Genomic DNA, 12050 nt, shown 5'->3' on the forward strand with positions numbered 1-12050 from the left:
CATGACTGTTGGGAGCAGCGTTGGAAAGGGCCCGTGCTTGGCTATGTGACGCTGGGTCGCACCTCTTTGCGTCTCAGATTCCCTATAGAGCTTTAAAATGTGTTTATTAGACTCTGGCCATTAACTTTGCCTCATTTTGGAGACGGGATAAAACATGCTTAGCACGTACCCAGATAGAGCCACTTCGAGGCCACACGGTGGCCAATTGCAAAAGTCCCTGCTCCTTTTCCCTCAGTGACTATCAGACACAAGGCTAAGGCCACCATTGCTTTTATTCATTGCTTTGCGCAGAGACAAAGCACGAGCTCGGTCGGCGCGAGTTCCTGGTGGTGGGCGGAGCTCTGGGACCGGTGGGGACCTCGCCAGGGAGGCTTTTCATTGGCCAGAACCCAGAGGGTGGAGTCCGTGGGAACTCTGGTCGCGACTGGAACTCCGAGAGGGGCGGATAGAGCGCCCAGGTGACACAGCCGTTATAGGTGGGACTCCGAGGAAAGGGGCGAGGCCAGAGGTGAAAGGTCAGCCTCCGGGGTGTTGGGGGGAGGCGGCCAGGTCGTCCCACTGGCTGGGGCCGCAGCAGGCGGTGGCGGGCGGGCGGGCAGCGCGCCTACTTCTGGGCGGGGATCATGTCGTCGATGGACTGGCCTTTCTCCAGCTTCTTCTCCATCTCCACCATGAGCTTCACACCGTCCACCACCAGCTGCACCTGCTCCACCTCGGATGAGCCCAGCCGGTCGGCGTTGGACACGTCGAACACGGAGCCCACGGCGGCTGTGTCCACACCACCTGCGGGAGCAGGGGACAGGCGCGTGAGGAAGAGCAGCGCGCAGGGGCCTGGTCCCCGTGCCAAATGCAACGGCTGCATGTGCTGAGTGCCTACTGCCTTGCAGGTGACCTGCTCACAGAGCGTCGCGGGCTCACGCCTCCAGCTTTAGGTGCGGTAGGTCACCCCCTCAGCCATCCAACATGCAAACATAGCACAGTGGGCTAGACAGCGGGCTCCGGAGCAGCGCTTCCTAGGGTCCAATCCTGACCACCCCCCACTTTGCAAATGGGGAAACTGAGGCCCCGGGGTAGCCCCAGGGGCATATGCAATGCATGTTATATAATCATGAAGATATCGTACGGACTCCTAGGAGATAGACGAGCTGACGCCCATTTTACAGAGGAAGAAACTGAGGCTCACAGGGGGCCAGTCCTTGCCGACCCCCAGAACTCACGGGGATGCCCCACCTCCCTTCCTCCGCCGCAAAGGGCTGGCCCCAGACGCCCCGGGGCAGGGGAGGGATGTGGGAGCCGCACCTGTGCCCCGCTTCTGCAGGCGCAGACGGGTGAGAATCTCCTCGAACTTGGGGTGCTTGCTCAGGTTCGCCAGCTTCACATGCACGCCCCCGCGCAACCCAGTGCCCAGGTTGGACGGGCAGGTGAGCACATAGCCCAGGTGCTCGTTCCACATGAAGGGGTGGCCGGCTTTCTTAAAGATCTCCTCGATCTGCAGTCAGGGGAAGAGGACCGGGGGTCAGCGCCAGCAGGCACCCCCAAATACACTCGTGACTTGGGCAGGGCTCAAAGACATAAGGCTCAGAGAGACAGGGCAGGAGGACGTGAGTTTAGGCAGCGGTCCGAGGGGGCGGGGCTTGGGCGTAGGGGTGGAGCCGGGTCCAGGGGCGGGGCCTTGGGAAGTGGGTGGGGCGGACTCTGAGGGGCGGGGCTTGCGTGGGGAAGGGGCGGGGCGTTCAGCGTGGAGACCAAATCCAACAGGGAGGGGCAGACACCCACCTTCTGCAGCCCCACGCAGAAGCGGCGGAAAACCTCCTTCATGTTGCCCCCCTTCTCCATAGAGATGACCCGGAGGTGGTCCTCCTCGTTCACCCACACCAGGAAGCTCTTGTTGTCGTTGTGCCTAGGGTGGGGCGCAGCACAAGAGGCCAAAGTCAACTCTGGGGGAGCCCCACCCCCTCCTCTCCCAAAAACGTACCCCCGCTGCGGGGAGGCGGCCTGAGGGGCGGGAGGTGGGTGGCATCTGCTTCCTCAAAACGCATGTAGACAGTAGTGTCACAGGATCAGACTATCAGGGACTTAAGTCTTTGAACAACATTACATTGTATACTTTTGGAATCTCAGAATCCTGGCCAACCAGAAGCTTGGATAAATCTTGGAACTCCTACATCTGGTCTCCAGACCAGAGGCTCTTCCCATCGCTTTGGGATATCTCCCAATTCTAGCATCTCAGAAATAGGGCATTAATGTTATAACAAATTACCGCAAATTTGGTAAAAAATATATATATAAATAAATAAAATAAAGAAATAGGGCATTAAAACCATAAAACCTTAAGATCTGGAAATGTTTGAATGCATGGAATCACAGAATTTGAAACTAGTAGAATCTTAAGACCAAAAAATATTTAAAATCTTGAAATCTTATGATTATCTAATCTGTAGATCTTAAAACCTAAACTCCCCTCATCGTTTGAAACTTAAGTTCTCTAAACCTTTTGAAATCTTTTTCAGAATCAGGATTCAAAGATTCATAGCAATTCTGACTAACAATAATAGTTTGTAATAAAGATAATGCTAAATAGTCAAGATGTTCTGAGCGCTTACTGTATACCAGGCACTGCTTTTGACACTTTACATAAATTAGCTCATTTCATCCTCACAAGAACTCCAAGAGCTACAAATTACTGTGCTCCTCATCTTACAGATGGAGAAACCAGGGTAGAGAAAAGTTAAATAATTTGCCCAACGCCACAAAGCTAGTCTATGGCAGAACTGGGATTTGAACCCAGGGAGCAGGGTTCAGGTCTAAGTTCTCAGCTGCCACTTATCTGGTCCAAGTTTCCCAAATTATGGCACACAGACCCCAGGATAGGCAGGTGTGGAGGCAAGATCATTTTCCGTGGCACTTGGAAGACCATAATTATTCTTTTCCTTTTTTTTTTTTTTTTGAGATAGAGTCTCACTTTGTTGCCCAGGCTAGAGTGAGTGCCGTGGCGTCAGCCTAGCTCACAGCAACCTCCAACTCCTGGGCTCAAGCGATCCTCCTGCCTCAGCCTCCCGAGTAGCTGGGACTACAGGCATGCGCCACCATGCCTGGCTAATTTTTTCTCTATATATTAGTTGGCCAATTAATTTGTTTCTATTTATAGTAGAGACGGGGGTCTCGCTCTTGCTCAGGCTGATTTCGAACTCCTGACCTCGAGCAATCCTCCCGCCTCGGCCTCCCACAGTGCTCGGATGAGAGGCGTGTGAGCCACCGCGCCCGGCCCATAATTATTCTTATGATCTTGACTTTGGTGGAGGCGTGAGGAAGGTCGAGAGGGGTGCCCTGGAGGAGGCTCGGGGAAGGGGAAGCCACGGGGCAGGAGGGGCCTCACCAGATACCACGGGCATCGGGCCAGTCACGGGCCATGCCTGAGGCCAGCAGCAGCGGGGACACGGGCTTGTCGAACAGGAAGTGGTCATCGATGAGCTGCTGCTGCTCCTTCTCTGTCATGCTCTTGAGAGGGTAGTATTTCCCCTTGAACTCGCCCGTCAGGCTGTTGAGGGCTATGGGGCCATAGGAGAGGGTGGTCAGCAGCCCGCCCCACTTCAACCAGCGTGTGACAGCCCGGGGACCCCACACTGCTGGCCCTCACAGGCCTTGGCCTCGGCCCTGTGGAATGGCCTCAAGGCACCTAAACACTGTGCCTAAACCCAAATTCCTGACCCCTCCCCTGTCTGCCCAGACCCCAGGAACTGCCACACCATGAGCTCAAATCAGAAAACAGACTCTCAGCCAGGCACGGTGGCTTATGCCTGTAATCCTAGCACTCTGGGAGGCTGAGGCCGGCGGATCACTCGAGGTCAGGAGTTGGAAACCAGCCTGAGCAAGAACGAGACTCTGTCTCTACTATAAATAGAGACAAATTAGCTGGCCAACTAAAAAAAAAAAATATATATATATATATATATAGAAAAAATTAGCCGGGCATGGTGGCACATGCCTGTAGTCCCAACTATCCGGGAGGCTGAGGCAGGAGGATCGCTTGAGCCCAGGAGTTTGAGGTTGCTGTGAGCTAGGCTGACGCCACGGCACTCACTCTAGCCTGGGCAACAAAGCGAGACTCTGTCTCAGAAAAGAAAAGAAAAAAGAGGAGAGGAGAGGAGAAGAGAAGAGAAGAGAAGAGAAGAGAAGAGAAGAGAAGAGAAGAGAAGAGAAGAGAAGAGAAGAGAAGAGAAGAGAAGAGAAGAGAAGAGAAGAGAAGAGAAGAGAAGAGAAGAGAAGAGAAGAACACAGACTCTCCCCTTTCCCTGAGGCACCCAGATGACAATGCACCTACAGGTCACATGCGCTGGGACCCGCTCCCACTGGCTGGAAGACAGACAGCCAAAGTCCCAGGAACTCAGGGAGCTGTTAGTAGAAATTATTATGAAATAGCAGGTATGTTATTTGTATATGTTCATATGTCTAAAAATGTGTATATAATGAATATGTTTGTACATAAGTGTGATAAATATATGATTCATTTATATATTTCACACATTATTTATATAGTTTATATAGTAGCTATATATATAAAGGCATGCCTCATTTTGTTGCACTTTGCAGATACTGCATTTTTTACAAATTGAATATCTGTGTCCAATAAGTCTGTTGGTGCCATTTTTCCAAAAGCATGTGCTCCCTTCATGTCTCTATGTCACATTTTGGCAATTCTTGCAATACATTCAACTTTTTTTTTTTTTCTGAGACAGAGTCTCACTCTGTTGCCCGGGCTAGAGTGCCGTGGTGCCAGCCTAGCTCACAGCAACCTCAAACTCCTGGGCTCAAGCAATCCTGCTGCCTCAGCCTCCCGAGTAGCTGGGACTACAGGGATGTGCCACCATGCCTGCCTAATTTTTTCTATATATTTTTAGTTGGCCAATTAATTTCTTTCTATTTATAGTAGAGACGGGAGTCTCGCTCTTGCTCAGGCTGGTTTCGAACTCCTGACCTTGAGCGATCCTCCCGCCTCAGCCTCCCAGAGTGCCAGGATTACAGGCGTGAGCCACCATGCCTGGCCCTATTATTTATGTTCTTGAAGTTATTTGCGTGTGTTGTATCTCTGTGGTGGAAATACTACATAATGATGTGCTACTGCACATCTTTTCCCATCTCCATGTGATGTCACATTGAGAGCATAAAATTGGCCAGGGGAGGAGAATTTACACCACAGGAATTGGCAGTAGATGCAAATCAGGGCTTTTTTTTTTTTTCTTTCCTGAGAGCCAGTTGTTAAACACTTACCAGCGGAAAACACTGCCTGGAAGCCCCAGTGGTTCTACCTGCAGAAGCCCCCCACTCAATCTCTCCATCCCGCAGCCTGTTCTTTGCTCCTCACTTGACCCATTTTGGTTGTCCCCTCATGGCCCCTCTGCTCCCAGTTTTGCCTGCACCCCCCAGGCTGTTCCTTGCTCAGCAGCCGGAAGGAGCCACATAAGCCTGGACCTTTGCCTCCTCTGCCCACCTCCCTTCCTCAGAGTCAAGGCCAAGGCCCGGTAGCCCACAAGCCTGCACAGTCTGGCCACCCTCACCTCTCCAACCTCCGCTACCCCTCTCCCCCTCGGCCACACTGCTCCAGCCACACTGGTCTCCTTGCTATCCCTCCGACACTATTCCTCCTGCCTCAGGGCCTTTGCACCTGCTGTTGCAGCTGTCTGGAATCCTTCCCAGTCAGGTCTTGGCTCCCCCTTTCTAGGGTGGCTCCCCCAGCCCAGTCATTCTCTGCTACTCTCCTCCTTGCTGGCCTCATGGAATGACCTTGAGCATGTGTGGGTGTCTGTGTTCCCTCCCTGCCCCCACCAGGCTGAGAGCTCCACGAGAGCAGTGGCCTTTCCCGCCGCATTCATCGCGGGACACCAGCTCACCGCTCAAGCCAACGACAAGCAGAAATGTACTCTGGGTGCTTGGACGACAGGAGCTGGGGCAGCTGGGTGCCTACGTGGGTGTTCTCAGGGGCCCTCCAGCCTCGATGGCCCCCCAAGACCCCCGGCCCAGGTAGGGCAGACGGCCACCACCCACCAAGGCCCGTGGGATTTACCAAGCTCCTCCCGGGTTTTGGAAAATGGGGGCCCAGGAGGAGCAGAGCCAGGGCATGGTGGGGACACTCGCCTTCCACAGAGAGCTTCTCCACGGCCCGGCGCTCGCCGCGGGAGCAGTGGGGGGGCAGGCTGTAGCCCTTGATGCTGCGGCCGGTGCGCACGCGGCTGCTGAGCACGTAGTTGGGGTCCAGGTCGTCTCCACCCTGGAGGACGGGTTGGGGGTCAGGGCCCGGTGGACTCGCAGGGCACCCCTCTCCCCGAGTCTCCACTGCCTCCTTTGCCCTTTGGTCCTCCCTGCCCGGGGACCCCACCCAGCTCCCCCTCCCTCCCCCGTCTCTGTCTCATTGTCCCCAGCCCTGTCTCCCCATCTCCTCGCCTGCCCCTGTGTTCCCACACCCCTCCCCACCTCTGTCCCCCGCTGCTGTTGCTCCTTCCGCATGTCTGTGCCTTCCTCCTCGCTCCCTCTCTGTCTCTCTCCATCTCTGTCCCTCTCCTCTCTCCTGCCCGCTCTCCTGCCCGCCCCCCACAGCCCTCCCCTCCCCCGGGGGCAGCCGACCTTGAGGTTCTCATGGTTGAGGTCGGTCTTGTGCTTGTCGGTGGGCTTGTAGCCCCCGTGCCGATCCTGGATGACGGGGTCAAAGAGCTCCTTGAAAACCTGGTAGGACTCCTCGTCACCGGCCACGCAGCCCACGGTCATGATGAAGGGGTGACCTGGGGGGGTCAGGGTGAGGTGAGGTCAGAGGTGCTTGTCCCCAGCAAGCCAGGCCTGGGCTTGTGGGCCCAGTGGGGACTGCGCATGTGCGGCATTTGGGGTGAGGAAGGGATGCTGGGGGCGGGGGCAAAGGAGAAAGGGGAGTCTCAGGGGGCCAGGTATAAGGAACTAAAAACATAAGCACCTCAGAGTCCCCAAATCATGGAATCGTGGCCTAACATTATTTTAGAATCTCACACTACCGGCTTCCGCAGAGTGTCAGGATGATAAGAAACTTGCACAACCCTCTCATTTCCCAGGTGGGAAAACAGGGGCCTGGAGAGAGAGGGCCTGTCCCTCCACCGCACGATGACTTGGCTGCTGGGTGGGACTAGCACCTCCGACGCATATGTTTCCACGACACGCGTGCCCATTTTTCAGACGAGGAGACTGAGGTTCAGGGAGGTGGACTGGCCTCCTCGAACTGTAATCGTGCACGTTTACCGAGTGGCTGCCCCCGTGCCTGGCACTGTTTCAAGCCCTTCACATGTATTAACTCACTTGTTTCTTGCAATAGCGACGTGAGTGTGGTCCCCATTTTGCAGACGAGAAAAGCAAGGCCCCCTCAGGGGAGGCGGGACTGGGACCTGGCAGGCGGCCTCCAGAGCCCCCGCCGGTCCCTGGGGTGCTCCACCGGGGAGGCTTACCCGGGTTGTCCACGCCCGTCTGGATGACGTCGTCCAAGGTGAAGCCAGATGGAGTCTCCTTGTCCCTCAGCTTCTTGTAGATGTCGGTGGTCAGCACCTTGGCCATGTGGTTGTTGTGCTTGGTGAGGTCGGGGAACTCATCCTCAGCCTTGTAGTTCAGCTTGAACTTGTTGTGGGTGTTGCCGAACGGCATGGTGGCGGTGCGGGGGACCTGGCGGGCGGCGGGGCAGGGCGAGGTGAGCGCGTGTCCGGCAGAGAGCAGCAAGGCAAGCAGCGAGGCTCTGGGTTCAGGCAGGATCTGATACCGGAAGTATCCGGAGTCTTGAGTCAGGCTCCCGGCTCTGCCATGTCGTGGCTGAATGACCCTGGACTAGCGCACTGGCTGGAGACTCAGTTTCTCCAGCTGGGAAATGGAGGGGGACCCCCAGGCTGGAGAAGTATGGTGGCATGGTAAGAGCGTAGTTTCTGGAATCAGCCTGGGTTTGAATCCCAGCTCTGCTACTTACAACTAGCTGTGTGGCTCTGGGCAAGTTGCCTGACCTCTCTGTGCCTCAGTTTACTCATTTTAAAAGGAGGATCTTAACAGCACCCGCCACATGGGAAGGTTCAAAGGATTCAATGGGTTAATGCATGTCCAGCACTGGGAACAGTGCCTGGCACCCAATAAGCATTGTTTCACCTAGCTATCATTATTGCTCTTGTTATTTTAAAGGATCACGAGAAGAGCTGATGAAAAGGTGCAGGTGAAGGTGTTGCTGGGAATGATCACGTGCACAGAGAAGGGACATTCTCTCCACGAAGGTTCTTGGATGTTCAATCAAAGGATGAGGGCCTGGCGGGAGGGGCAGCTGCCACCACCTCTGCCTGCTGAGAACTCCCCACACTGAAGACAAGCTCAGCCTCTGGGGGCAACTGAGCTGGGTTCAAATCCCACCTATGCCATTTCCCTGCTGTGTGACCCCAGGCCAGTCACTAGGTCTCTCTGGATCTCTATCTCCTGTGAACTGAGCCTTCCCCATGGGGTTGCCAGGAGGACTCTGAACCCGGGCATGTAGCTGGCTGAGCAAGGCCCTGGCACAGAGTTGGGGCCTGAAAGCTTGGTGGCTGCTGTTACTGTTATTGTCACTTTTGTTCACTACAGCCAGAAAGGAGGAGGGACCCTCCAGTGGTGGGGGTGGGGTGGGACGCCGGTGCCCAGCTCAGGGCAGGGAGGCAGGTGGGATTATGGGAGGGAAATCTAGACCATGGTGCGCTAAGGGCTGGGGGAGGGGGAGAGGGGACCCGCCAAAAACCTCTGGAGCTGCTGTCCAGGGTGGTTATTTTTGGAATCTGGCAGCTGCCTGCTCCCCCGCCCCCAGCCGCAGCCCCGCCCCGCCCCCACATTCGGGGCTCGGCTTGCACCGCGTCAGCAGGCCCGAGACAGGTGGGCCGGGGTGGCCCGGAGGACATGTGTCCAGGCCCTGGGGCTCAAGGACATCCTAGGCTTCCGACCCAGGCCCCCTCCCTTTCCAGGGTGTCCCCTGATCCTGCCAAAGACACCCCAAGAAAGGGCACCGAGGCAAGGAAGATGGCCCCAAGGGACACATCAGAAAGAGCTGCAAGGCCACACACCTGCATCCCCACAGACTCCCCAGATCACACTGTAAACTGAGTCACACGGTCACACTTCCAAGCTCGGGGACATACCCAAGATAGAGGCCCTCATATGGGAGCCACGGCAAATCAGACACCAGGTCACAGGGGCCCACAGGACAGCAAACACAGAGCCCCTACACCTGCTCTTGCAGCCCCTGACAGGTGACACCCAGACACATCCCACTGCTTGGGGTGCAGGTCTGGCGACAAACTGTAACGAGCACAGGCCTGACCCACAGCCCCTTGCAGGGCGACAGTTGGCAGCTGTCAAGGCCCGTTTTGTCCCTGGGGTCCCTCCCCACGACCCAAGACTCCTGCTGCAGAAACAACAAGTGACAATGGGAGTTCGGCGGGCTCACGGGTGGAGGGGACCCCAGACACACAAGGTCCACCTGCCCACACACTGAGCCACCCTGTGTGCGGGGAGACGTGGGGGGTCGACAAGCCCCTTCCAGAGTCAGGTCAGCCTGAGACACCCGTGGAGACCCCCATCTGGACCCCACCCGGATTCCCACCTGGGGCAGTACCTGGCCGGGCTGCGCTGAAGGGGCTGTCTGGATCCTGGAGGCGACACTGACCCAAAGGAAGGGCCTGCAGCCGTGGCCTTATATAGGGGGACCCAGGCTGTGCCATTGGCTGGGAGGGGCTGTCCCCAGGGAGGAGGCCGGAGGGCAGCTGAGCGGCTCACCTCGCCCGGGCACCGCGCCCACCCTGAACCCAGGCATGCCTTGCACCCAGTCCCATGGCCTTGTATGGGCCGCCGCAGGGGCTGGGCCCAGCCCCCCACCGAGCTGATACCCTGACCAAGTGCTGAGTCGAGCTGGCGGTGGGGACAGCTGGCCCCCCGCCGGGAACACGGGACAGCGTCTGGGAACGTCCCAGGCACGTAGAAGCCACCCTCCCCCGGCCTGCTACAGCCACCAGCTCCCTCCTGTGACCCTCGGCCCCTCCTCAGTCCCCACGGCCTTGACCGCAGCGGGTCGTGGGCCCCCACCACTCGCTGAGCGCCAGCACCTGGGGACACTCGCCACGAGCCCTGGAGGGCCAGGTACCCCGTCAGCCAGAGGAGGGCATACAGGCCCAGAGAGGCTGTGTGACTCGCCCGCTGCCACCCAGCCATAGGGAGGAGGTGACCAAAGCCCAAGCTGGAACCTAGAACAGTCTAAACCCAGAAACCTGCCATTGGACCCTCCTTCCTCCTCGGGACTAAGTGGGAGGGAAACTGAGGCTGGCTGAGTTGGGAAGATTCAAATTCAGGGCTGGGGTTGGACGCGGTGGTCACCCTCCCTCCACCTCCTGCCCCCCAGCCCGCCCCGTGCCACTGGCGATTCCCGGCTGGAGGGGACAGGGAGGGTCTCCGCAGCCAAGGGGAGTTATTTTTAGAGGCGCCTCGCTCTGCGAGGGCCGAGACGGGAGGCGCTGGGTATGGGGCGGGGGTGTCTGGGGCAGGTGCACGGGAGGTGGGAAGTCGCCACGTGTCCGAGTTAATTATAACCAGGCATCGGGTGTCCCAGGCCTCGCCTCCTTACAAGGGCAGCCCAGGCCCTGGGAGGCCGCGGGAAGGGGTGGGCAGCGACGCGGGCGGAGCGGGCGCAGACTCGCGCAGACCGCGGGGTGGCAGGAGCTCTCGGCGGGCGCCGCGACCGGGACCGCGACCTCAAGGGCTGAGGCGAGGATTCTGCGGGCGGAGGACGGCATTGAGGAAGCCGCTTTCCTGGCGCCTCCTCCAGGGAGCTCCCGGGGTTGCACCGAAGAAGAGGCCGTCCCTTCCCTCCTCCCGGGGTCGCCTCCTCTTCTGGCGTCTCCAAGATCTCCCCCTGTTTCTTCCCAGGCAGGTGAGGACAGGCCTAGGGAAAGGGGAGCCCTCTGCCTCTCCTGAGCCCCCTGATCTGTGGCGAGAGGGTTGCTTAAAACGCTTTTCCTTGGGGCCCAACCCCTTCCCGGCAAGGGCATGGTCAGGGAAACTGAGGCCCAGAGAACTCAAAGGAACTGGTCTAGAAACAATTGTCTGTTGAGCCCTTACTGAGGACACGGCAGAAAACAGCCCAAACCCCCGACCCTATGGAGGTGACATTTCAATAGGGGCTTGGAAGGAAGATGCAAAAGGGTAGCAGATGAGAGCGGTGGCACGGCAGGGGAAGCAGAGGAAGGCCTCTCTGGGGTGGTGACATCTGAGCTGAGCCCGGAGAGGAGGAGGGAGCCAGCCATGGGGGGTCCCAGGGGAAGAGCAGGTGCAGAGGCGCCGAGGTGGGCGTGGTCGGGCACAGCCAAGGTGGGCGTGTCTAGGCACAGATCAGGTGGGCGTGACCGGGCACAGCTAAGGTGGGCGTGGCTAGGCACAGATCAGGTGGGCGTGGCCGGCACATCCAAGGTAGGCGTGGCTAGACACAGATCAGGTGGGCGTTGCTAGGGACAGATCAGGTGGGCGTGGCCGGGCACATCCAAGGTGGGCGTGGCTGGGCACATCTGAGCACTGGCGGGAGGCCAGGAGGCCCGAGCAGATGGGGCCATGGAGAGAGTGGGAAGAAGAAGATGAGGTTAGGGATTGGGGTGGGGGTGGGGGTGGGGGTGGGGTGGGGTGGGGTGGGGGTGGGACTGGGGGTGGGGGTGGGGACAGGAGCAGACTCAGGCGGTGGGAGGAGTTCCAATCCCACTAGAGTTGGGTGAGAGCCGCTGAGGGTTATGAGCAGGGAAAATGCAGGATCCCCCGTCACACACCGGGTGGGTGGCACGGCTGAGCCACCCCTCGTGGGAGCATCTGACATTCTTTTTAGCCACACAGTGCCTGAAGCCCTTTCTATGGGGAATTCCCACCCTAAGCTTTCCTCCTTTGGCGATGCCAAAAATGCCAGAAACTCATTTTCCCAGAATCCCTTGCAGCCATGATCCAGTCATGTGACCCTGCCTGAGCCAATGAAATGCTCCAGCAGGACATTGTGCCCTAAGCTCTACCAG

General features: G+C 57.8%; 1 protein-coding gene across 2 annotated transcripts; it reads right to left on the reverse strand.

Moving 5' to 3' along the window:
• Window positions 1-254: 254 nt before the first annotated feature.
• CKM (creatine kinase, M-type) lies at window positions 255-9729 on the reverse strand. 2 transcript variants are annotated; one of them, XM_012761411.2, is made up of 8 exons: window positions 9623-9729; window positions 7461-7671; window positions 6619-6773; window positions 6133-6265; window positions 3377-3548; window positions 1777-1900; window positions 1300-1489; window positions 255-783 (listed from the first exon to the last, which is right to left on the reverse strand). In XM_012761411.2, the coding sequence occupies exons 2-8, from the start codon at window positions 7651-7653 to the stop codon at window positions 605-607; spliced, it is 1146 nt and encodes a 381-aa protein (XP_012616865.1). In that variant the 5' UTR covers window positions 7654-7671; window positions 9623-9729; the 3' UTR covers window positions 255-604. The 2 variants fall into 2 exon arrangements, with proteins under 2 accessions (XP_012616865.1, XP_012616866.1); XM_012761412.3 differs by having other exon boundaries at window positions 9611-9670.
• Window positions 9730-12050: the final 2321 nt, after the last annotated feature.

This window comes from Microcebus murinus, chromosome 16, assembly GCF_040939455.1.
Source record: "Microcebus murinus isolate Inina chromosome 16, M.murinus_Inina_mat1.0, whole genome shotgun sequence".
NCBI classification, from domain to species: Eukaryota; Metazoa; Chordata; class Mammalia; order Primates; family Cheirogaleidae; genus Microcebus; species Microcebus murinus.

What these genes read in the sequence shown, in the direction of transcription:
- CKM (XM_012761411.2), bottom strand. Translation starts at nt 7,653, where the DNA reads ATGCCGTTCGGCAACACCCACAACAAGTTCAAGCTGAACTACAAGGCT. An exon ending in GGAGAAGCTCTCTGTGGAAG is followed by an intron (nt 3,549 to 6,132) that starts GCGAGTGTCCCC and finishes ATGGCCCCATAG; the next exon opens with CCCTCAACAGCCTGACGGGC. An exon ending in CCTGCAGAAGCGGGGCACAG is followed by an intron (nt 784 to 1,299) that starts GTGCGGCTCCCA and finishes CTGCTCCCGCAG; the next exon opens with GTGGTGTGGACACAGCCGCC.